The 26,397-nt window shown below is 49.5% G+C and overlaps 1 protein-coding gene across 4 annotated transcripts in view; it reads left to right on the top strand.

Moving 5' to 3' along the window:
* COL26A1 (collagen type XXVI alpha 1 chain) overlaps positions 1 to 26,397 on the top strand; it is a 172,301-nt gene that overhangs the window by 19,821 nt on the left and 126,083 nt on the right. For all 4 annotated transcript variants that reach the window (XM_082431241.1, XM_082431242.1, XM_082431240.1 and 1 more), the window contains exon 2: positions 24,661 to 24,783. In XM_082431241.1, coding sequence (XP_082287367.1) covers positions 24,661 to 24,783 — 123 coding nt within the window. The remainder of the gene's footprint in view (positions 1 to 24,660; positions 24,784 to 26,397) is intronic.

Genomic DNA, 26,397 nt, shown 5'->3' with positions numbered 1-26,397 from the left:
ACATCTTCTTTCAAAAAAGGTTTATTTTCCCCCTGATTATATTTATCATAGATCATTCAGAAAATATGGAAAAATGGAAAGAAAGAAATCATTTATAATTCCATTTTTGTAGGTTTAAAAATTTTAATTCTTTTTATTGTGATAGAATACACACAACTTAAAATTTACCACCTTAATCACTTTTGCATGAACAGTTCACTAGCATCAAGTATATTCACATTGCTGTGCAACCATCACCACTATCATCTCCAGACCCTTTTCATCTTGCAAAACAGAAACTGTGCAACCATTAGACACTAACCCCCCATTTCCTCCTCCCAGCCAGCCCCTGGCACCTGCCATTCTACTTTCTCTCTCTATGGTTTTGACTACTCTAGGTACCTTGTATAAGTAGAATCATACAGTATTGGTCCTTTTGTAACTAGCGTATTTCACTTAGCATAATGTCCTCAAGGCTCATCCATGCTCTAGCATGTGTCAAAATTTCCTCCATTTTTAAGGCTGAATAATATTCCATCGTATGGGTGGACCACATTTTGTTTATCCATTCATCTGTTGATGGACACTTGGGTTTCTTCCACCTTCTGGCTATTGTAAATAATGCTGATAAGGACATGGGTGTACACATTTCTCTGAGTCTCTGCTTTCAGTTCTTTTGGCTAGATACCTAGAAGTGGAATTGCTGGGTCATATGGTAGTTCTATTTTTAACTTTCTTGAGGAACCATCATACTGTTTCCCATGGTGGCTGCACAATTTTATGTTCCCACTAACAGTGCAAATGGGTTCCGATTTCTCCACATCCTTTCCAACACTTGTTATTTTGTAAATTTTTTTGGATAGTAGTCATCCTAATGGGTGTGAAGCGGTGGTTTTGATTTGTATTTCTCCAATGATTAGTGATGTTTAGCATCTTTTCATGTGCTTATTAGCCATTGGTTCATCATCTGTAGAGAAATGTCTATTTAAGTCCTTTGCCCAATTTTGAATCAGGTTTTTTTTGTTGTTGTTATTGTTGTTGAATTGTCAGTGTTCTTTATATATTCTGGATATTAACCCCTCATCAGATATGTGATTTGCAAATATTTTCTCCCATTGTGTGGGTTGCCTTTTCACTCTGTTGACTGTGTTCTTTGATGCATAAAAGTTTTAAATGTTGATGTAGTCCAATTTATCTATATTTTCTTTTGTTGCCTGTGCTTTTCATGTCATATCCAAGAAATCATTGCCAAATCCAGTGTCAAGAAGCTTTGGCCCTACATTTTCTTTTCTATTTTGCCCTAGGAGTTTTATTCTTTTAGGACTTACATTTAAGTCTTTGATCCATTTTGAGTAAATTTTTGTAAATGGTGTAAGGTAAGGGTTCAATGTCATTCTATTACAACGTCATTCTATTACAACGTCATTCTATTACATGTGTACAAGTTTCCCAACACATTTTGTTGAAAAGACTGTCCTTTCCCAATAATTCCATTTTTGAGAGGCATATTTCCTTTGGTCTTTGCTATGTGCTTGCATATATATATATATTATATATATATATATGTATAGTTTTGCACAGTTGAGATCACACAGGATTTGTTAAGGAGGAAAGTCAATATATTTAGTCTTGGGTCCTGCCTTTTAACACATTTGCCTGGAAGCCTCAATGAAGCGGTCTTCAGTCATTATGTAGATATTCCAGATGCCCAGGGCTTAGCAGGGACTGTTAAACGGTTGCTGAGTGTGCAGAAATGGTTCAGAGAAGGTCACTGTCTTCAAAGTCCAATAGAGGAGACTAAATGAACAACTATCACAGGAGGTCTGGAGTCACAAAAGTCTGGACAAAGGGATACAAGGAAACAGAGGCAGGAGCAATGTGGTACCCAGGACAGCTGGGGAGGCTTCCCAAAGGGGGTGACATTTGAGGTGGCTCTGGAGGAAGAAGAGGCAGAGATGGGGAAGACTGAGAAAAAGGAGTGAGCAAAGGCCCAGCAAGAGGGTGGGAGGGGGCCTGGCATGGTGTGGCCCTGGGTTCTGAGAACGAGAGACAGAAGCAAGGATTGAGGTGAGCATGGTTCATCCTGGGGGCCATGAGGAGACTCTGGAGGTCTGGAAGGATTGGAGTGGAGTGATATGGGCCACCAGATATGACGCCCATCAGAGCCTTGCAGCCATATAAAGTCAGGGGCTCATGCTATGTCACCAGTCAGCAGAGAGATGAGTACAGCTTGGCAAACGGTAAAATGGTAAAATGGCAAATGGTAAAACCTTCCGGAGAATATCTCACCAGTCACAATTCACCACCACCCTCTTTCAAGGCCTGTGGAGGCTGAGGCTTAATGTAGCACAGGGGAGGTGATCTTGCCTGGGGGTTTGTTTCTGAGGGTAGAATAATTTGGTGGCCAAGGGTCTGACTCATAGTTTGAGTCCTGCCTCTACCATCTGCCAGCTGTGTGACCTAGGAGAAACCATTTCTTCTCCACAAGCCTCGATTTCCTCATCTGTAAAGTGGGGACAACCATCATATCTACCCCAAAAGTGGAGGAGAAGATTTACAATATAATTTATCACATTAGGAATTATTATTATTTTTTAAATTAATTAATTAATTATATTTTTGGCTGCATTGGGTCTTTGTTGATGCGCACGGGCTTTCTCTAGTTGCAGCGAGTGAGGGCTACTCTTCATTGCGGTGCGCCGGCTTCTCATTGCGGTGGCTTCTCTTGTTGCAGAGCAAGGGCTCTAGGCACGTAAGCTCAGTAGTTGTGGCACACGGGCTCAGTAGTTGTGGCGCACGGGCTTAGTTGTTCTGTGGCATGTGGGATCTTCCTGAACCAGGGCTCGAACCCATGACCCCTGCATTGGCAGGTGGATTCTTAACCACTGTGCCACCAGGGAAGTCCCGGAGGAGAAGATTAAACAAGAAAAGTCTTTAAAGCACTTGGTATTATCCATCTTGGATCATGTGTTTTAACTTTTAATTTCATTTGTAAACTTTTATTTTATTTATTTATTTTTAAAAAAAATTCATTTATTTATTTATTTTTGGCTGTGTTGGGTCTTCGTTTCTGCGCAAGGGCTTTCTCCAGTTGTGGCAAGCGGGGGCCACTCTTCGTCGCGGTGCGCGGGCCTCCCACTATCGCGGCCTCTCCTGTTGAGGAGCACAGGCTCCAGACGCGCAGGCTCAGCAATTGTGGCTCACGGGCCCAGTTGCTCCGCGGCATGTGGGATCCTCCCAGACCAGGGCTCGATCCCGCATCCCCCGCATTACCAGGCAGACTCCCAACCACTGCGCCACCAGGGAAGCCTTGTAAATTTTTATGAAAGTTGCATATGTACATAGTTTCAAGAACCAAATAGTTCTACAAGGCTTAAAATGAAAAACAACAGCCCTCCATCATCCACTTCCTTTCTCATGTTCTCTGGAGACAACCACTCCAACTCTTTTAACTTTTCAAATTTTTAGTATTTGCACCCACATCTCTAAGATACGTAGTTACATTGCTACAACTTGATTTTTCTGTTTCGGGCATTAGGTATCAATTTTCCACTATGAAAGATGAGAGTGGGGCATCTTCCACACGCTGCCCTCCCCTTCACACACATTTCCTGGGCCCCCATTTTCCCAAGACACTTTATGTCACAATTCTAGTTAGCACAATACTCAGGTCTTACATTCTATGCCAAGTGACAGCTGAGCCATGTAGTGTACTACGATGGCTTTTCCTGAACACATTTTTGACCCTTCTTGTTTTTGTTCACTTAGTTTTTATGTGTTTTTATTAATTCATCTCCAAACTCTCTCCCAGTTGTGCAGATTTCCTCCTGACTCTGCATGAGGTATTCCATTACTTTCATCTTCTTCCAGCAGTTGCTCCTTGAACCTCTGATCTGCTGCGATCTGGGCAGGTAGAAACCTACAATATTGGGATTGCTTTTCACCAACAACCTGGGGATTTCCTTTGCCCCAAGCTTCCTCCCTGTATTGGGCACCCTCTTTCCTACAGTTCATATCCACTCCTTTTGGTTTGCTCCCTCATTGTGATGGAACACATCCTCCAGTAGCTTTCTGAGAAAAGGTGGCATGTTTACGAGGCTTAAGGTTAGGTGTTCTACCCAAGAGCCAAGGCTGAGATATTTATATATTTCTCCTGCCTGCCTTGTCCACGGGGCTTTACACCAGGGTCTCCCACCTACTTCCCATCATCCTCAGGCTAGACTGCCAGGGATCCATAAACCCAGCAATGCGAGCTTATCCCTCTGAATTCATACCTTTTATTAGTTTCTGGCCTCTTACAAATTCCTTTCCTTTCTCTCCAACTTAGCCATGCACTCAGTAATATGTATTTTTGATATTTTAACCAGCATCATTAGTTGTGCTGAACCAGGAAGGATTTTATGCACAAGATAAGGGCCTTGGGTGGGGGAGGGGAAGAGGGACCATCTGGGGAAGATAAGAACCAGAGCCTTTCTCCAAAGGCCACAGAGAAAATTGCCTGTAGGGAATTCACACTCAAACACTCCAGGTGGGCCTGTGAGTGCCAGGAACTATGGAGTTGACTGAGGCAAAGTCAACTTTGCAGGGGCTAATATGGGTCAGACACCCACTGGGAGCAAAGACTCAAACCTCAGCCCAGTCACAGGTACAAACAACCGGGGACAAAAGCAAGGGACAAATAAGTGAACACACAAGTGAACTCCTGGCCCGCCATCTTCCGGGAAACTGAGGCACTGGCCTCACCTCTCCTCCGGGGCAGGTCTATAATTCCGAGGGGTCCTGGAGTAAAGTCTTCTTCTGTGCTTTGTTCCCACCAGATCAGCTTTCCAGAAGCCACTTTAAAGAAGCCACAGAGGCCACCAGCTTTAGGGGTCTTGCTTTTTCCTTTGAAGTGGGAGTGGGCGGAGAAGGAGTTTTCCAGAAAATTCCTTGAGGCAGCCTCAATGTAAATATCTGGTGAGATCTTAGGAATTGGGAACTCCTTCTCTGGGGCTGGGAAGCTGAGGGCCCGCTGCAGAGGGCCTTGGGCGGAGGGGTGGGAAAGGGCCTGGCCAGCTGGGGCCTCCCACACACCCCCAGAGCTCCGCTCCCCTTTCTCCTCCCCTGTGGCTCCAGGATTCCCTCCAAAGAGCATCCCCCTTCTGTAGGTCTCCTCTTTGGCCTGTGCCCTTTGCCCCCACCCTGCCTCCCCAGCCTGACCTGCTAACCAAAGCCTTCTGTGCGAGGTCAGCGCTGCCTGGCGGATGCCTGGGGGATGGGGAAGCGGAAGGAAAGGGGAATAGGGAGGGCCCCAGCCTTCAGAGCCGGAGCAGATGGCGAAGAAAAGAGGCTTGTTTGCCTCGCCGGGGGTCCGGTTCCAGTACAAGAGGGGAGTTTCTCCAGTCTCGGGAGTTTGCTTGCACACAAGCACACGTGGGAATGTGTGTGTGTGTGGGGGGGGTCACCCCCTTTTTGCTGGAAGTGCTGGAGCCTGCTGTGGATTCTGGTTGTTGTTTACCTTCCTGAAGGCCTGACTTAGTCTGGGCTGTGAATTCATCCCGGGCAGGGGCCGTGACCCACCCCCCAGTTCCTGTGTACCCTGGGTGTGTGTCGGCACAGATCTGGTTGAGTGACAGCTGGACCCAGGAGACCTCAGGCGGAAAAGAGAGTCTTCGTCTTCTCCAAGGCTCTCTGGGGGAGGGAGCGATCTCTGCATTTGGACCCAGTTCCAGAGGCCTTAGAGCTTAGAGACAGGGTCTGTCCTGCTCACTGAAGTCCCTGGAACATCCTCGATGCCTAATTACAATGGCAAACACTTCATTTGTGCTTATTCTGTGCCAGGCGGTCTTCTTCCTGTGTTTCGTATATTGACTCATTCCTTACAATGACCCCACAGGTTAGGTGCTGGTATTATCCCCATTTTCTAGGCAGGGAAACTGAGGCCCAGGGAGGGAGAAGTCACTCTGGGCTTCACAGCAGAGCTGGGATGTGGGAGGTGGGTGCTGAGGTGGGAGGGTTCTCCAGCTTGGTGGAAACAGCAGGAGCAGAGGTGCCGCGAGGGCAGCGGGTCTGGCCCTTTTGAGCCATCCGCACCCAGCCCCTGCGTCCTGTCTGTAGGCACCTTCCAATAGTTCCTTTCTTTTCATATCTGTTGTTTTGTACTGCACGCCTTCTGTATTAACTAGGGACCAAGTTTCCCAAAACCAGGCTTATGGTCACATCTGGGAACCCCGAAAATGTGGCAAAGGTCTGTGACCCAGTTCCCACTTGTCTGAACTGCACCTCCCTCCACAGGCCTGGTGTGGCCACCGCTCAGCTGTGTGGCCTGGGGCCAACCCTGTGTAGGAGGTGGAATAAAAGCCCCCAAAGATGTCCACATTCTACTCTCCAGAGCCTGTGAATATGTTACCTTACGTGATAAAAGCGACTTTGCAGATGTGACTAAATGAACGCTGTTGAGGTGGAAGATGTTCCTAGATTCCAGGTGAGCACAAGCTAATCAGCGCCCTTCTAAGAGGGAGGCAGGAGGGCAGATGTGACGACGGAATTAAGAGGTCAGAGTGATGTGAGGAAGCGGCCTTGAGCCAAGAACTGCCGGCAGCCTCCAGAAGCTGGAAAAGACTCGGGACAGATTCTCCCCTAGAGCCTCCAGAGGGAACCAGCCCCACGGATGTCAGCCCCGCTGACACCTTGACTCTAGCTCAGTGAGACTGATTTTGGACTTCTGGCCTCCAGAGCTGTAAGATAATAAATATATATCATTTTACATTGCTAAGTTGATGGTAATTTGTCACAGCAGCCCTAGCACACCAACACACCATGTCCCCACTCTGAACCACAGTCTTTTCATCTGGAGAATGGTCACAGCACCCACGTCCTGACTCCAAGGCTCTGGGGATCAGAAAGCAGGAGACCTTACGCTCTTCTGGGCTGTTGCTGGAACTTTCTGTCACCTAAAGCAGGTTTCTGCCCATCAACGGATGAATGGATAAAGAACATGTGGTATTGATGTGCAGTGGAATATTATTCAGCCTTTAAAAAGAAGAAAATCCTGCCATTTGTGACAACATGGATGGAACTGGAAGACAGAATACTAAATGGAATAGGCCAGATGCCGATGGACAAATACTGCATGAGACCACTTATAGGAGGGACCTAAAATATTATAGAAGCAAATTTATAGAAGCAGAGAGTGGAATGGTGGGAGGAGGGGCAATGGGGAGGTACTAGTCAAAGGCTACAAAGATGAGTAAGTTCTAGAAATGCTGTGTAGTTAACAATGCTGTAGTGTGTGTTTAAAAATTTGCCAAGAGGGTAGATCTTGTGTTAAGTGTTCTTACCACAAAATAATAGTAATAATAATAATGATAATAAATAGGGCAGGAGGAAACTTTTGGAGGTAATGGATATGTCTGTGGCATAGACTGTAGTGATCGTTTCCCTAGCGTATACTTACCTCTGAATTCATCAAGTTGTATCCATTAAATATGTGCAGCTTTTTGTACGTCAATCATACCTCAATAAAATGGTTTAGAAAACTAAAAAAAGCGGGTTTCCAGGCCTCACTGTTGTGAGGTCTCTTCTGGAGGGGAGAAACCCTTATCCAGAGGAATTCTAACCAAAAGCTCAGCAATCCCACCACAGGCCTGATTAAAAGAAACCTTTCTAGCAGGAAAACTGCAAGTCATTAGTTTTCAACTTTTTCTTGTGTGAACAACCGTTGGGAGGCCTGGTTCACAGCATCCTGCAGCTTGTGATGGATTTAATTTTCTGTCTTGATCCCATGGCAAAACCCACAAATAGGAGCGCATTAGCCGGTCTGGTCCTGGCGGCCGCGCTCCTGGGATGGATGAGGTGCAGATGGAAGGGCCCTCCTGAGTTGCTCTGTCGGAATCACCTGTCTGCGGGCATTCCTGAGAGGAAAGCCCTTTCATCAGCGGGACTGGAGAGACAATGGCACTGCAGAAACAAACCAAGAACTTGAAAGTGCGTCTCTCTGCCGGATGCCAGGGGAGAGGGGCAATTCTTCTCCGGTGATTTTGTGTCTTTCTTGTGGCCGGCCCTGTGGTGCCTGGAGGACTGGGGCAAAGCCGCCAGATGAGAGGGGAAAGGTGAGGGGAAGGTGGGCTGCCCGAGCAGGGGGACATCTGCCTTCAGTCACAGCGGAGAACAAAGTGGGGCTGAGGAATTACACTGGACGAGGCTTCTCTGGAGGCTGCAGCCTTCGGGTGGGGTCTCAGCCCTGGGGTCGTGCACACAGGGGCTCAGGAGAAAACCTTCTGGAACTTAGCTGTGTTCACGTCCTGCCCTTGCTTACAAATTGTTCTGAGGCCTCCCCCGGCCTCAGGCCAAGGCTGGAACCCCGAGGCCACTCCAGCCGCATACCGCTTCTCTGGCAATTCTAGCGCTTTCAAGCTTTTGCAAGTGACCATCCTCCTCGTGAACGTTCCTCAGCCCCGGCTCGGAGTCAGGCTGGTGCTGGGGGTCCTTCCCCTCCGCCCGGAATTGTGTGCGTCCTGGGAGGGGCCTGGGAGGCCTGGACCAGTGGCAGCAGGAGTGAGAGGGTGATGCAGCAGCCCAGTGGGTGCTGAGGAGACGGCATAAAGCCCTGGTGCAGGCGAGGGGGCCGAGATGCTGGGGAATGGCGCTGTTTGCTGGACGAAGGGCCGGGGTGTGGGGAAGGGAAGTCGGTTTGGTGTGATGCTGGGTTTGCATCTGAGCCTGGGGAGGGTGCAGTGCCCGGACGTCCTGGAGAAGATGACCGGGGGCCTTCCCGGTAGAGGTCTGAAGTGGACGAGCTCCCTCCAGGCGGGCACAGAGGGAGACGGGGGAGGATTCATGGGATCTGCGGTACCCCGACATCTAGATGAGGCTCAGAGAGGGAGGAGGAAGGGGAGGAGCTGACAGGGTTCGGAGAGCCAGGAGCGGAGATTTGGGAGACGGGGACTGAGACGCGGGCGTGTGGACTCCTCTTTCGAGAACCGCGACCCCGAAGAAGAGGAGGAGAGAGAAGGACGAACCCTGGGCGTGGGGACCAGGATCTGGTGCGAGAGCCTGGAGCATGCAGGTCACTGGAGTAAGATCCAGTGGAGAAGGGACATGAAAGCAGGGAATATATAGGGGTTGGGAGGTGGGGGGACAGCTGGCATGGCCTCCTGATCCCAGGTGAGCTGAGAGGCAGAGAGGCCACCTGCTTCCAGGTGAGTGCGAGGGGGAGAACTCAGCCCTGGTAAGCCTGGAGGAGGCTGGGGAAGAAGCCAAGGGAGTGTGCGCCTGAGGGCTCAGCGTTCCCAGTGGATTGGGAGCTGGGCGGCCTGCAGGTGGGGGGAAAGGAGAGGAGGGGAGGGGGGGACAGCAGAGCATCTTGGTGGGGGACCAGGGAAGACTGAGCTGCCACCGGCATGGAGGGCCCTGCCCAGGCAGGACGTGGCTCTGGGGGATCAGAGTCCCTGGGCAGTGGGGCAGGGCCGGGGTGGTTTGACCTTACCATCCCTCCCCGGCAGAGCCAGGCATCTCCTCCTCAGGGCTCCCCCAGCATCCCAGGTCCTGGCCTGTTCTCATCACCTGCCTCCTATTTCTGTGGTCCTTCGCATCGTCTGTGTCCTTCCCCCAGATCACAGGTCTCCTTCCTGCTCTGTCAGCCAATGACCATGTCAGGGGCTGGTGCCTAGAGAGGGCTTAATAAAAGTTAATGGACGGGGACTTCCCTGGTGGCGCAGTGGTTAAGAATCTGCCCGCCAATGCAGGGGACACGGGTTCGAGCCCTGGTCCGGGAAGATCCCACATGCTGTGGAGCAACTAAGCCCGTGCGCCACAACTACTGAGCCTGCGCGCTAGAGCCCGCGAGCCAGAACTACTGAGCGTGAGTGCCACAACTACTGAAGCCTGCACGCCTAGAGCCCGTGCTCCACAACAAGAGAAGCCACTGCAATGAGAAGCCCGTGCACCGCAACAAAAGAGTAGCCCCTGCTCACCGCAACCAGAGAAAACCCGTGCGCAGCAATGGAGACCCAATGCAGCCAAAAATAAATAAACAAATTTATATACTAAAAAAAAAAGTTAATGGACCGAATGGCTTAGAACCACCATGAGGAGCTCGAGTGTCTTTGCTCTGGAAGCCGCAGTTAGACGGGGGACGTGGACAACCGCTCACATCTGTGCCTGACGAGCCCCACACGGGTGGCTCTGCTTTGCTGGAAATTCTCTCCGAGCCCCTGGCTGGGGGATGATTTTGGAGACCCAGGTGTTTGCAGAACTACCTGCCTGGAAAGGATGTAGGGCTAAGGCTTTCCCTGACACCGCCAGTCCTGTGGGTGGTAGAAGCCTGGCCCTGGCCGGCTGGAGGACGTGGTACCTTGCTCGGCCAGTCCGGTTCCCCAACTGTTCTGGCTTCTGGGCGAGAGGCAGTGTTGCTCGGGCCCTTCTGCCGAGGTGGGGGTGATGGCCTCTGTAATAGTCCCCCAGCTCTGATGCTGCCTGTGGGTTCCATCTGCTGCCTGAGGAGGAGGCAGAGGCCCAGAGAGGGATGGGGCCTGTACAAAGTCACACAGCAATTCCTGCGGCTGGACCCCCCCCCCCCCCCCCAATCCAGAGCTCTGGAAGCTCTTGTGAGGAAGACCCCTGGAACCCACTGGCTGACCTCAGATGGAAAGGGCAGGATCCACTGGTGTTTACCCATGTTTGCCGGCTACCTGCTGGAGGGGTTGATGAGCCATCAATGATTAGTGCTGATAGCAAGACACCTCTAAGAGGTAAGAAGCAAAGGCAGATTCGAGAAGTGGTGACCCCAAAGAAAAGGCAGACTTCACAAACGGCAGGGTGTAATTCGGAACACTGCATTCATTCTCCTGGATTTTGCCCTTTGCAGGGGAACTGAGGCATTCCTTAGAGACTCCGACAGCTGTGGGTTTCTTGGGTGTCATGGGCCACCCAGCTGGGTCTGGTGTTTAGAGCCGGAACCCCTTTCCTTTGGAAACGGATGCAGGTCCAGAAGGTGTTCTGCTCACAGGAGACTCGCTTGGTCGTAATTGTGTGCGATCCTCGGCGGGTATCAAATGCCAAATTCCACAGTCAGTCCCTTTCAGCCGTCACATTCCTCAGATTCTTATCAGTTTTTTTTTCCTCAAGTGAACACTGGGAACCACTCTCCCCGCTGATTGCAGAAGGAGGGGAGAAAATTAAAAACAGGAGTCCTGGCTTTCGTCCCCGACTCTGCCACCAGCTTGCCATCCACCTTGGGTCCTTCCCTTCTTTTCTCACCTGTAAAGAGAGGGGGTTGGGACAAGATGATCTTTGCAAAACCTCTTGTGGTACAAAGCTTTTGTAATCCTCCATCCAAGTCCATAGTGAGATGCTGTCTGGAAAATACACCTAAACAACATTCCGACTGCTTCACCAAGCAAGAGAATTTTCTAGCACATCTGCAGTGGTGGGAGCTTAGGAGTGGTGACCTTTCCATGTGTCCCCTCCCTCACGGGGCACCGTTCCTTTCCCTGAATGTTGCAGCAGAGATTCTCAGAGATGGGCATTCTGAGTTCCAAGGGGCTGGGCCCTCAGGGAAATGTTCCAGTAGTTTGCACCTCCCTGCGCAGCAGTCTGCTGTATGGCCTTTGGCCGTAACTGTTGGCAGCAGTAACCATGGCAGTCACTACCACTGATGTTCCTTTACAAGTGACAAACTGCTTACACATTCATTTATTTTTGTGGATCCCAGGCTGCATGTTATTATTCCCATTTTATAGAGGAGGCCACAGAGGCTCAGGTGCCATGAAGCCCGTTCAGCTAGGCAGAGCAGAGCCAGGACTGGAGCCCAGCTCTCCTGAGCCACCCACATCCTGGGCACTTTCCACATCCCATAGTGTGTGGGGTCACACAGCTAGTCAGCGGCCTTGCATGAGGCAGGGGCTCCACGGACATTTGTGCAAATCGGCGAGTGATGGCCCCTTGGCCCCGCCATGCAGAGCCAGCGCCTTGGTTGGCAGTCAACAGTAGGAGTCTTGGGGCACATGCTATGCTGATGTTTATGGAAGTGAAACATTTACATCCCAAGGATCCTAAAACCCCAAACCAAGGAGCTGGTCAAGCCAGAGCAGTCTGACCCTCACAGACCCAGATATAGTCTCTGAAACTGTCCATCATCTAGTGGAGAAAAAAAATGCAGATACCATTGGGTAAAGAGCAAAGTCTTCCTTTGTCCCAGAAAAGGTAGAGCTAGTTCAGGATCATGATTATATTTCCATTATGAAGTACAATCAACGTAAGCGCTCAGTAAACGTTACTCATCCCCGCAATGAGTCAGCAAGGTGCTGCGCATTTGTTCTGGACCTGCCAACGGTCCTCGGTGTCCACTGGGGCACCAGGATGCATTTGGTCAGTGAGTGACCTCTGCGGAAAGCGGAGCTTTCTTGTGTCCAAGATCAGGACAGGATCTGGCAGTGTCTTTCTCAAAGACACGGTCCTTCATGGTCTTTCTCAAGTGCACCATCTCTCAAAACCACCTAATGACTCAGATTCTGTGAGGACGGGCCCCAGGAATTTGCATGTGTAACAGGTTTCCAGGTGATGCTGAGTAAGGAAGGGGACCCTATCCACTTGAAGGAAGTTGGAAGCTAAAGCAGGAATAAGAGTAACGTTTACTGAGCACTTACGATGTGCCAGGTTCAGGGGTTCTCGTGAAAAGTGCTGGTCATGGAGTCTGCTTTGCCAGAGAGCATCTCAGCACGTGGTCCCCCTAAACGTGGGCAGGAACGCTGACCCCATGCAACGCATTTGGCCCCATCTTCTCACAACTTGTGGCAAAATGCTCAAAACCACATGGTCTGTTCGGCCAAATCATATACTCCCTTAGCTGCCCTCCTCTGAATGGGAAATTCAACCCCTAAGTAGCTGATGTTCTGTGCTGGGTTCTTTCCAGCCTCCTCTCAGGTGGGGGAGGCCTCAGGAATTCTCCGCTGTGGAAGGTGCTAGAGGATGAATGCAGACAATAATGAAGTGGGAGGAAGCCCAGAGGCTGCCTATGGCACAGCCATGCTCCCCGGGGCCTGCCGGCTCTCCAGCCCCCCAGACACGCAAATCTGCATTTGCCCTCCAAGCCTCCGTGCTTGCGGGACCCTGGAGTCTGTGCCATCGCCCTCCTTTTTTACAGAAACGTTTGGTCAGTTGCCGCGGGGCTTTCGGATCAACATCCTGTACCTCTAAAAGTCAGTGACCTTAAATGTACTTAAATTCCTCCCCAGTGTTGCCTTGAAACGTACCGTTCCAGTAAAAACGACTGTCAGGAGATACAGGCAAATTGATCTGCTTATCCAAACACTCCTACTGGTTTTTGTGCCCTGAAAACCCATCAGGCCTTAGTGTAACATACAGCCAGTTATCCTTACATAAACAAAACCCTAACTCCCGACAGTGGTTTAGGTGGATGAGAGATGAGAGATGGAGAGCAACGTCAGCCGTAGAGACGCTTACTTTGTTGGGAGACACCGCGTAGTGGTCCATGCGTTGGCCCCGTTTGGATCCAGGTGGTAAAGACCATTTCAGGGGGCTTCCGCAGGGCCTCGGCTGGTCCCTTCATGGTCTGTGTCCGTTTATCCCAAATGGGCTCAGCCTCTGCCCTCCCCCCTGCCATCAGAGGGTCCTCCTGGAACCCCACTGACCGGGTTCCCCTCTCATTTAAAAATCTTCCGAGTCTTGGGAATTCCCTAGCGGTCCGGTGGTTAGGACTCGGCGCTTTCACTGCGGCGGCCTGGGTTCGATCCCTAGTTGGGGAACTAAGATCCCGCAAGCCGCACAGCGCAGCCAAAAGAACCCAAAAATCTTCCATGTCTTACCTCCTCTTTTCCAATAGGGGGAGTCTCCATGCTCTTTGAGGGTGAACTGTGTATCTTCACCCTCCATCCACCGAGTGGGTGTCCTGCCTCTGCTCCCCATTCGCCTCCCAGGACGGGGCGCCCACTACAAACGTGCAGGCAGCTCATTGCACCCACGGCCCACCCTCCGGAAGCAGGTACCTCCCCAGCCTGAGTGGAAGTCTGCCTTCTGGTGGATGTCGTGTTCTGACCCGACTCCAGGCCCTCTGCGGCCCCACAAGCAAGTGTTGTCTAGCTCCCCTGCACTTATCTTGGCGGGGTGGGGGGGGAAAGCTGGCCTCCCAGAGCTGCCTCCCGCCACCAGGGCCCTCAGCTTATTTCTACTCAGTATATCTGAACGCTGCATTGTCGACAGGCCTCTGCTGCTGGAGAGGGCAGGTGTGGACCCGAGGGGCATGGGGCCTTCCCCTCCACGTCACCAAATCTTGGGCTTCTGACCTGTCCTCCTCCCATGGACACTCATTGCTCTGCAGGCCAACCTTCCCCTCCTCCCAGCCCTGGTGTCTCCTGCTCGGAGGACAGCGATCGCAGCCCTCTCCTCCCAGCGCGCTGGCTCTCAGTTTGTTCCTTTTCCTGTTGGGGCTCATGGCAGACACCAGGTGGAGTCTCCAGGAAGCAGATTCCGAGATGCGGTCCAAGAGGGAGGACGTGTATGGGGGGCGCCTCTTAAGATTGATGCCCGTGGAAGGGAGGGGCAGAAGCAGGAGTTAAAAGGAGAAGTTGAGCTTTGATGTGGACCTAGTGACAACTACCATTGACCTCCCGGGGGCCCTGCACCTACAGTGGCCCTTCGAGTTGTCCTGAGGTCCATATGACTGAGCCTTTCATCTTGTGCAGGGACCGGACACTGGACGGGGCCCCAGGAAGAGCCGAGCCTTGGGCGAGGTGGTTCTGGGCAGCTGAGGTCTAAAGACCCTTCATCGAGGGGGATCTGGGTGGCACAGCCCAGGGTCCACCATCTGTGGGCCAGTGCAGAGGCGAGCAGGGATGTTCTCGACGTTATTCTGCTATTAAGACGGCCTGAGATTGCCTTTGCTTTCTGGAGGCTGCACACACCTCTGAGTCACAGTGAACTTATTGTTGGCGAGAACCACTGCGCCCCATCTGGGGCTTGTCTGCTGGGTTTTGGGGCTGCAGTGCAGGACTCCACATTTGCCTGGTCATGTTTCATCTTGTTAGATTTGGCTCCTTGCTCTGGGCTGGGGAGATCTAGCTTGGATCCTGACCCCCTCCCAAGACCCAGGCCCTGCATCTGCCAGCTCCTGGTCTTCCGCAGTTTCTCTCAGCAGCCCTGCTGCCTTCATCATGGTCTGTGGCACGGCCCTCTCCTGGCAGCATGGCCCCAGGTAGACAGACCGCCGTATGCCAAGACCCACGCACTCAGGGTGAGCTCTAAGTCAATTCGGCAGGGTAGCCAGGTGGCTAAGGGCTCGGCTCAAATCTGGGTTGTCTGTTGACTTGTTGGGTGGCCTTGGATGTGCCTCGGTTTCCTTACCTGGAAAACTGGCATAACAGCCGTTCTGACCACCCAGGATTGTGTGAGGCTGAATGGAGGTCTGACTTAGGTAACCGCAGGGAGGAGGGGGCAGGGAACAGGACCGGCTCGGAGCCCACCCTATGAGCCCTGCTGTGGCCTGAACTGCCCTCAACAGTTGTCCCAGTGGTTTCACGCATGAGGTGGGGGCCGTCCCCTCTGCTTGCTGTTTTGCATGTGAGGTGGTCCCCTGAGGGACACGGCTCGTAAGGGCCTGCCAGGGGATGCTGTATTTGCTGTCTAACTCTCTGCTGTCCTCACTGGCAAGGTGGATACAGCCTGGGTTTTGGAATTAGAAGGCTGATCTTCAAGACCTAAGATAAAAGGCATAAACTTCCAGCTACAAGATAAACGAATCTCAGGGATAAAATGTACAGTATGGGGAATATAGTCAATGATATCGTAAAAACTTTGTATGGTGACAGATGGTAACTAGACTTATCGTGGTGATCATTTTGTGATGTATAGAAATATTGAACCACTATGTTGTACACCTGGAACTAACATAGTGTTGTAGGTCAGTTATACTTCAATTCAAAAAAAAAAAAAAGAAAAGAACCTAAACTGATCACTTATCACTGTGTGACCTCGAGTCTCCCCTGCAGTCTGGGGTTCCTTCTTTGTAGAATTCCTACCTGACACTTGTTGAGAAGATTAAACAAGGTCACGTATGTGTGTGAGTTGACTAGGGCAGCCATAACAAAGTACCACACAGGGGGCAGCTGAAACAACAGAAGTTAATTTCCTTAAAGTTCTGGAGGCTGGAAGTCCAAGATCAAGGTACTGACAGGGGTGCTTTCTCCTGAGGCCTCTCAGGTGGCCACCTTCTCCCTGTGTTCACATTCGAATCCAAACTTCCTCTTCTTATGACACCAGTCCTATTGGTTTAGAACCCACCCTAAGGTCCTCACTTTAATGTAATTATCTCTTAAAAAAAAAGACCCTATCTCCAAATACAGTCAGATTTTGAGGTAATTGGGGTTAGGGCTTCAATGTATGAATTTGTGTGTGAGGGGGACACAATTCAGCCTATAACAGTATGTGAAACTGCTTTGCCAACCATGAAACGGGTCTTGGGGTACCGGGCCTAACTCTGCCCGCAGAAGAGGGTCTCTGTATGGTAAAGGTCTTGGCAGGCTGATTCTATTTGCGCCAGAGTTGTTCTTCCCGTCCCTGGAAGGGGCTGGGGGCTGGCTCCTCTGCCTGCATCTCTCAGGGGACCAGCCCAGGCCCTGTGGGCTCTTTGTCATGGGTGTGGCCTCAGCGTCATCCGAATTGCCTATCCACTTGGCCATGGCCTTTAGGTTGCAAACCTCAGTTCTCACAGAGTTTCTTGAGCCAAGCTGGCAGGCATCCCCCCTGGAATTGGCCTCTGTAGGGGTCAGGCAGGTGTGGTCAGGTAATAGAACAGTGAGGGCCAGGTGGAGAGGGGCCTGACACAGGACACCCCCAACCTTGAGGTGGGTGGCTGCAGCCACAGGAGCAAACCCCACGGTGCTGAGCCCGAGAAGCAGTTTTTGGTAAGAGAGTGAGTGAATGTGGATGGGAAAAGGTTCCTCTGGGATGCGGGGCTTGGGGTCAGATGAGCACACCTTTATGGGGCCTGCCCTGAGCCTGCTGTCCTCCGGAGCTTGTGGTCTTCAGGTGTGATGAGGGTTAAGATAGAGGCATACAGGGAGGGCAGGGGGTCAGGGGGTCAGGGAGGGCTTCCAGGAGGGGACAGAGCCTGAATGGAGACGGGTAGGGTAAGAGTTGGCTGAGTGAAAGAAGGGGGGATGGCATGCCAGGGAGGACAAAGTGACAGGGTAAATGGCAAGATGGAGCGTGGTGGGAGGTGACAACGGGGAGGTGGGTGGGAACCGTGGAGGATGGGGAGCTAGGAAAGGGTTTCCAGAGGCCAGGTGACAGGGCCAGATTTGTGGTTTAGGGAGCGCCCTCTGGTGGCACCTCGAGGAGACTGCAGGGAAACAGGGCGGATGCTGGCCTACCAGCAGGGGCCTGGCTGTGGGAATCAGGACTACGGGACCAGGGCTGGGATGCAGGCAGAACTTGCCTGACGTGGGGGCTGATCAGCTGTGGAGAGTAAGGGAGGGAAAATGTGGGTTCTGTGGCGATTTGCCCCTGGGGGTTCTGGGTCAGGGGACCGGGAACTTAGTGGTGCTGGTCACCAAGATGGAACGAGAAGGGGTTGGATAGCGATGGTCTCCGTAGTGGATGGATTGAAATGGTGTGTCCTGAGGTGTTCCATGGGCTATGAGGATGTGTGTCCGTGCAAGTGGGGCACATATGTTGGGGTTCAAGAGGAAGCTTTGAGGTGATGCCACATTGGGGTGGAGCAGAGCATGGGACAGTGACATGGGGGCAGACTGGGTGGTCCTCGTGGGGAGGGAGATCACTGTCAAAGCCCTCAGGCTTGGTTCAGGCTCAGGGTCCTGGGGGTGGAGGGGAAGGTGAGATCAGGTCCCAAAGCAAAGCTCAGATAGAACTGGGGCTCATGGGCCGGTGCGGGAGGGGATCCCAGGGTTAAGGGGAGAAGGGCTGATGTGGTGGCATCCCCCGGCTGAAATAGATGGGTTGCTTAGTTATGTTCAGAGGTGGGCACGGGCTGGCGGTGCCCTGAAGACCCCTCCATTCCATCATGACATGATTTCCTGAAAGCACTTAGCACTTGTTTTCCCAAAGGACCCTAAATTAAGGATTTCACGGCTTGGCCAAGCCACAGAGCCAGACACGTAGCATGGCAAAAGCTGCTGTAGGAGCAGCCCCCGGGCCTGGTGGAGCAGGGCCAAGTCAGTTGCTCTTCCCCATCAGGGAGCGGGCCTCTCCTCATAAGGAAACGGACCTGGAGGGGAGCAGATCCGTCCCCAAGGCTGGGAGTGAGTTTCCCATCCTGGACTCTCCACGAGAGCTCAGCTGAGGAGGGGGGGGGGGAGATGATGAAGGGATGTCGCTGAGATGATGCCCCCAAATAAAACCAGTCCTGCCCCATCCTGATGAAGGCTGCTGAGGCCACCCTTACTTCTTAGGCAGTTTGAAGACCAGCCCTGCCACTCCCAAAATCTCTGCCCCTGGGCCAGTCCTTCCAGCAGGGTCACAGAAGGGATGTACTTCTCCTGCCAAGCCTGTCTGTGGGCGGAGTCATCCCGTAGCCCTTACAGCCTTGTTCACCCATCACTGTGCACCACCATGGTCAGGGGTTGGGGTGGTGGTGGGCGGTGGTGTGATGCCACCCACAAAACAGGAGACACAGATATGATACTCAGGAGACGGGGATCCTAAGGGGGACCCCATATGGGAGCAGAGTGCCTGACACCGAGATTCCCTGGAACAGCGGGTGCCTGGAGATGAATGGGGTTTAGAATTCCATCTGAAAAGGCCCGGAGCCCTCTTTCCTTGTCTCTGCCTGCCTTCTTCGTTGTTTTTGGCCAGATTTTAATTTGGGGAAGCCATTTACAGCCCATTAAAAGATCAAATGTCTGGAGATGATGAATCAAGGCATTTAAAAATGTTTTCCAATTCATAGCTCATTTCCCTATAGAAAGCTGTGACCCAGAGGTGGCTGGACTCTGTCTGTTCCAGATGGCCAGGGGCAGACCTCAGGGTGGAGCATTGACCTTGGATTGGACAGCAGGTCATCCCGAAGAGACTCATGCTGAATGCCCAGGGTGGTGCTGAAGCTCCCTGGTAGAGATGGAGGAGGGGTCCAGGCCCAGTTTCCCTGAGTAACTAGCAGAGGCAGTGGTTTGCATTGTACAGGTGGGACCCTCCTGGCCGCCTGGGCAGGAAGGCTGGATTCCCTTCCCAGCTCGGCCTCTGATTTGAGCCATGGTCAGTGAGGTTTCATCTCTCAGTACTTCTTTTCCCATCTGCAAAATAGGAAGGACAGTCCTTACACTTGTATGAACATGGTGGGGTTTCAGTAGCCAGCTAATCGATCATGACACCTTGGGGCAGGTAGTGCCACATGGATCTGCTCATTTAGTCCTCACAATAACCTTGAGAGGTAGAATTTTTTTCATTTAACTGAGGCTCAGAGAGGGAACATCACTTTGCTCAAGTCACACAGCAGACTGGTGGCAGAACCAGGTCTCCTGATGCCTTTGGGGAGAGGGATCAACTTTTGATTACTTTTTCATGTTCTTTCATGGTATTTTTGACTGTGCCAATATATGTTCCTAGAAAATTGTCCAATTGTCAAGATTTTGAAAAATGTTGATGTAAGATCAGACATAACATTTATTTACAATTTCTAATCTCTATATGGATTTTTTTCTTGTTCTTAATGTCTTCTTATGTCTTTTGTTTGTTTCTAATTAAAAATTGTCTAGGTTTTGTCTATTTGATTTTTTTAAACCTGTGTTTGATTTTGTTGATTCACTTTTTTTTTTTTTTAATTAATTAATTTATTTTTGGCTGTGTCGGGTCTTCGTTTCTCTGCGAGGGCTTTCTCTAGTTGCAGCGAGCAGGGGCCACTCTTCATCGCGGTGCGCGGGCCTCTCACTATCACGGCCTCTTTTGTTGTGGAGCACAGGCTCCAGATGCGCAGGCTCAGTAGCTGTGGCTCACGGGCCTAGTTGCTCCGTGGCATGTGGGATCTTCCCAGACCAGGGCTCGAACCTGTGTCCCGTGCATTGGCAGGTAGATTCTCAACCACTGCGCCACCAGGGAAGCCCTGTTGATTCACTTTTGAAAGTAATCTATTTCGTTAATTTCTTTTTTCTTTAAATTTTATTTATTTTTGGCTGCATTGTGTCTTTGTTGCTGCGCGTGGGCTTTCTCTAGTTGTGGCGAGTGCGGGCTACTCTTGGTTGCGGTGCGTGGGCTTCTCATTGCAGTGGCTTCTCTTGTTGCGGAGCACGGGCTCTAGGTGCGTGGGCTTCAGTAGTTGCAGCACGTGGGCTCAGTAGTTGTGGCTTGAGGGCTCTAGAGCACAGGCTCAGAAGTTGTGGTGCACGGGCTTAGTTGCTCCACGGCATGTGGGATCTTCCCCGACCAGGGAGCGAACCCGTGTCCCCTGCGTTGGGGGGTGGATTCTTAACCACTGCACCACCAGGGAAGCCCTATTTCATTAATTTCTGCTTCCATCTTTGTTAATTCCTTTCTTCTCCTTTCTAATTCCATTGTCTTCTAATTATTGTGTTTTCTGTTGCTACTTTCTTGCTTTTCTAGCATTCTGTTTGGTTAATCCAATTTTCTTTGTTTTACTTCTTTCTTTAATGGTTTGTCAGTTTTATGTCCTCTTCCTACACCTTCTAGTATTTATCTTAAAATTTAAAATTTTTTAAAAATTTAATTGCATATTTATCTACTGCACTTAAAGTTGCACAGTTTCTATAGCCTTTCCTTAAACAAGACAAAAATCTCAGCAAATATTAGTTCCTTCTGCCCGCTCTTTGCCATTGTCCATATTGAGATCACCTTGGATTTTAGATCTAGGCTGTTTTTAAATCTTATTATTGTTTCTTTGTTTGTAACTGCTCCTCATATTTAATATATTCCTCCTACGCTCTCCTATGTCCGTTAGTTTGTTGGAATACATCCTCTAGTAATTCTTTCAGGAAAGGTGACTGGTAAACTTTCTGAGTTCTTGTGCATCTGAAAATGTCTTTATTTTGCCTTCACCTTTGAAGAAGAGTTTGTTCAGGTATAGAATTCTGGGTTCTAAATATTTCCCCTCAAAACTTTGACGCAGTTGTGTGACTATATTCTTGATTCTGATACTGCTCATAAGAAATCTAATTTCAGTTTATTGTAGGTGATTTGTTTTTTCTTTTCTTTCTTCAGTGTTTAGTATTTTCTCTTCATTCTGAGTGTTCTGAAATTTCACCGAAATATGTCTGTCTTTGTTCATCTTGCTTAGCACTCAGTGGGCCCTTTTGAATTAAGAATTCATGTCTTTTACAAATATCATAGGCTGTCACTTATGTGTGGAATCTAAAAACACGATACAAATGAACTTATTTACAAAACAGAAATAGACTGACAGACGTAGAAAACAAACTTATGGTTGCCAAAGGGGAAAGGTGGGGGGAGGGATAAATTAGGAATGTGGGATTAATAGATATACACTACAATATATAAAATAGATAAACAACAAGGACCTACTGTATAGCACAGGGAACTATACTCAGTATCTTGTAATAACCTATAATGGAAGAGAATCTGAAAAAGAATATGTATATATAACTGAATCACTTTTCTATACACCTGAAACATTGTAAATCAACTATATCTCAATCAAAAAATAAAAAATAAACATTATTCACACACACACAAAAGAATTCATGGCTTTCTTCAGCTCTGGGAAATATTCTCTATTATTGCTTCAAGTCTATACTTACCTGTGCTCTCTCTGATCTCCCCTTCCGGGGCTACAAATTCCATGTATGCTGGAATTTGGTCTGTCCTCCAGGTACCTCACCTTTTCTCACACATTTTCCATCTCTATGTCCCTTTGCAGTATATCCTTGGAAAGTTCACGGCTCAGATTTCCAGCTCATCGGCTCGTTCCTTAGCTTTGTCTGTTCTGTGTTTTCAGCCCATCTGTTGAGCCTTTTTATTTTCACAGTCATACATTTCATTTCTAACATATCTAATTTTTTGATTTCATAATATTTCTTATGAGTGAAAAATTCTATCTCTTTAAGGACTTTAATTGTGCTTGAAAAAACTGTCTCCATTATTTGCTTCATTAATTGTTTTTTCTTGAAGTGTGATTTATTATCTGTTGAGTCAGTGCCTTTCTTTCAGGGTATTGGCCTTTTTTCTTAAATAATTTGAAATTCTTGGCATTTGGGGTTTTCCATTAGCTTGTCTCTGTTTCTCTGTTCACTGCTGCTTTGCCTCTTGGAGGGTTGGTGGTATAGGATAAAGAATGTGCAAGAATTCAGTTGTCTGACCTTGAGAGGGTCCCTGTTTCTTCTGGAGGTCATCAGCCTTTGAGGCACCCATTCTGACCACACCTGCCACAAAACAAGTGAGTTCAATGCCTGATTCTTGACACCAGCAGGGATAGGGATCCTGGTCTTACCTATCTGGCTCCTTCTACCATGGTCCTTTGACAGTCACCTCTGCTGCTCCTATGTTGCACCCACCTTGAGCCCCAGTCTTCCCTGCGTGTTTTGGACTGTGCTTCCTCCTTCAACTTATTCCCATGTGCTTTTAGTCTCTCAAGGATTCCTCAAAATATCTGGCCCACTGCTTTTTGTTTTCCAATGCTGTTAGGGACTTATTTTTATTTATTTGTATTTTCTGCTTTATTGAGCTCCGATTGACAAATTTAAAAAGTGTTTATTCAGGTTGTACAACTTGATTTTTTTGGTTTAAAACATGATGATTTAATTGCATATACATCGTGAAATGATTACCATGGATTATTAACACATCTATCATCTCACATAGCTACCTTTTTTATGTGTGTGGTAAGAACACTTAAGATCTATTCTCTTAGCAAATTTCAAGTATACAATATGGTATTATGAACTATAATCACTATGTACAGATCTAATCTGTACATTAGATCCCCAGAACTTATTCATCTTATAACTGGAAGTTTGTATCCTTTGACCAACATCTCCCCATCTCTCCCATTCCCCCTCCCCTGGCAACCACTATTCTACTCTCTGGTTCTATGAGTTTGACATTTTCAGACTCTACTTATAAGTGAGATCATACAGATTTGTCTTTCTCTGTCTGACTTACTCACTGAGCATAATGTCCTCTAGGTTCATCCATGTTGTCACAAATGGTAGGATTACCTTCTTTTTTATGGTTGAATAATTGTATTCCATTGTATATATACATTACATTTTCTTTATCCATTTATCTGTAGATGGACACTTAGGTTGTTTCCATCTTGGCTGTTGTGAATAATGCTGCAATGAACGTGGAGGTGCAGATATCTCTTCGGGATACTGAGTTTGTTTCCTTTGGATAGATACCCAGAAGTGAGATTCCTGGATCATATGGTAGTTCTATTTTTAATTTTTTGAGGAACCTACCATAATGACTGCACCAATTTACATTCCTACCAACACTGTACCAGGGTTCCCTTTTCTCCACACCTTCAGCAACTCTTGTTGTCTCATGTCTTTTTGATAATAGCCATCCTAACAAGTGTGAGGTGATATCTTATTTTGATTTGCATTTCCTTGATGATTAGTGATGTTGAGCACCTTTTCATATACCTGTCGGCCATCTAGATGTATTCTTTGGAAAAATGTCTATTCAGATTTTTTGGCCATTTTTATTGGATTATTATTATTATTTTTTTGCTATTGAGTTTTATGAGTTCCTTATATATCTTGGATATCAATCCTTATCAGATAAATAGTTTGCAAAAATACCAAAGCTCCCACAAAGGCATTTTTGTTTGAGAATGGCTGCCAAATTATTGCTACTGAAGGGTACTGAGTAAGGGACCTCCTCTCCCACCATCTTGCCGATGTCACAGTGGGGACTTATTTTTAGATTTTCAATATCTAGGATCTGGAGATGGGAGGGGGAGGTGTCTGCCATCTTGATCCAATCACCATATTGTTTGCACATGTCCCCTCTTCCCCGCTGCAGGCCCCAGCTCAGGCCTCCTCAGCTCTTACACACTGCACCAGAGGGGCTTTTCTAAAATCAGACCCATCTGAGTCATTCCCCACCGCGCCCACCCCCCAGTCCTTCAGTGGCTCCCCACCAATGTCATAAGACCCACCTCTGGCAGGTTCCCCGCCTCTTCCTTTCTCCTGGCTACTCCCCTTCCTCCAGCCTTCAGGATGCTGGTCCCTGGGCGGCTGCAGTCTGTCTCACCAACGTGCCCTTGCTCACCCTGCTCTCTCCTCTGTGAACTGTCCCCCCTCATTGCCCCCATACTTTGGGTCTGCTGACTCTGACCTTTCAGTTCTCAGCTGATTGGCCTTTCTTAGGACCTGGGTTGGGGGCCCTGCTGGCTTCCCACAGCTCCCTGTGCTCATCCTGTGCTTGTTCCTGTGACCCAGTGTTCCCGTGTGTTCTCTTCATCTCGCCGAGCGTCTTCCCCTCCAGAGTGGGATTTCCTGGCAGGGGGACAGCCTTTATCACTGATTTCGCACGGAGTGTTTGAAGACTGAAATGATGCTGGGGCTTGATGGCTAGGGGATGTGGGTACTCTCCCTTCCCCTTAGACCGGTACGCAGGGTCTCAGTGGGCCCCTTACCCAGGAGCACCGTCCCTCAGGCTTGTGGAGGGGCCCCTCCTCGGCCCGCACGGCCTTTTGATCCACAGTCGGCACCTCAGGAACAGGCAGGACTGACCTGACTGTTGCTCTCCCCACAGGCACTGGTGCCATCACACGGTGACACGGACGGTGTCCTGCCAGGTGCAGAACGGCTCAGAGACAGTGGTCCAGCGCGTGTACCAGAGCTGCCGGTGGCCCGGGCCCTGCGCCAACCTCGTGAGGTAAAGGCCGCGGGGCTGACCAGCTCTGCCTTGCCTTTCTGTTCCCTTGGATGAATCCAACCCTCGCACAGCTGCTGGGATAGGGGGGTTGACTCTCGGAAACAGAGTCGGACACGCATTTATGGAGTGCCTTTTGTGTACGGGGCATGGGGGGTGTGCGTGCGCAAAGATGAAAGGGACATGCTCCCCACACGGAAGAGTCCTCACAATCCAGTGGGTATTTGATGAGCAGAAGGGCCAGGTGAGGCCCCCTCACACACCACCCACAAGCCCCGCCTCTCAAGCCCCGCCCCCCATAGGCCCGCCCCCACAGCCCCGCCCACCTCAAGCCCGGCCCCTTTCACAGTCTTGCTCCTCTCTCCAGTGCCTTCCTCTCCCAGCCCTCACCAGCTCCTGGACGTTCACAGGGAGAGCTCTGAATGAATGACCAGACCTTCTGGGTCTCTGAGACCCCACCTTGCAGTGCCTCGTTGTCCTCTCCCCCTCCAGGCCCTGCTCCAGCTCCAGGGACTGGCTTCCCTTACACCCTCACCCCCAAACCTCTCCAGCCCTGCGTTTCTACCTCAAAGACCCTTCCTCATCTCTGCCTGGGACCACCCTCCTCAAACTCCAAATCCCTTTCCCTTCTGTGTTAAGAGAGCACTTTGTGCCCTCCGCTGAAAGGACTTACTGCATGAGGTCTGTATTAGGCAAGGTTCTCCAGAGAAACAGAACCAATAGAATAAATGTGTGTGTGTGTGTGTGTGTGTGTGTGTGTGTGTGTTGGATATATATATATAGGAGATGGATTTTTAAGGAATTGGCTCATGTGGTGGTAGAGGTTGGCGCATCCAAAAGCTGCAGGATAGGCTAATGGGCCGGAGACCCAGAGAAGAACTGATGTTGCAGAAGGAATCAGAAGGCAATCAGCTGACAGAATGTACTCTTCCTCAGGGGAAGTCAGTCTTTTTCTGAAAGCCTTCACCTGATTGGATGAGGCCCACCACATTATGGAGGGTAATCTGCTTTACTCAAAGTTTACCACCTCGATATTAATCTCATCTAAAGAAATACTTTCATGGCAACATCCATTTGCATTTGACCAAATATCTGGGTACTGTCGCTCAACCAAGTTGACACATAAAATTAACCATCAGAGGTCATCATGAGTTGGATATGTTTTCATCACCAGAGATGGAGAATGAGCCCATGAGTCAAGGCCTGTGCCCACACAGTGCTGCCCCCTATAGGGCTCACCGTGGAGCTGACACCAGAATCAGACTGTAGCATGAATTAGTGCAACCCACAAATGTGGCAGAGAGTCTGGTCCTGGGCCAGAATTATTATTGTTTGTTTTTATTATGAAGATAGTGATGTATACTCACTGCAGAAAAAGTTCAAACATTCAGTAATAACTGAATAAGGTAAAAAATGAGCATTCTTCCTCTCCCAATGCCACCTCCATAATCCCATTATTAATATGTCATTCCAGACTTTTTTCTCCACTTATATGTATATATGTAAATATATTTTCTTTTTCTTTTTTTAATTTATGTTTTATTGAAGTATAGTTGAATTACAATGTTGTGTTAATTACTGCTGTACAGCAAAGTGACTCAGTTATACATATGTATA

This window comes from Balaenoptera physalus (assembly GCF_965194825.1).
Source record: "Balaenoptera physalus genome assembly, chromosome: 16".
Classification (NCBI taxonomy): Eukaryota; Metazoa; Chordata; class Mammalia; order Artiodactyla; family Balaenopteridae; genus Balaenoptera; species Balaenoptera physalus.
The sequence above is the reverse complement of the archived record's forward strand: the minus strand, read 5'-3'. Positions and strand labels throughout refer to the sequence as shown.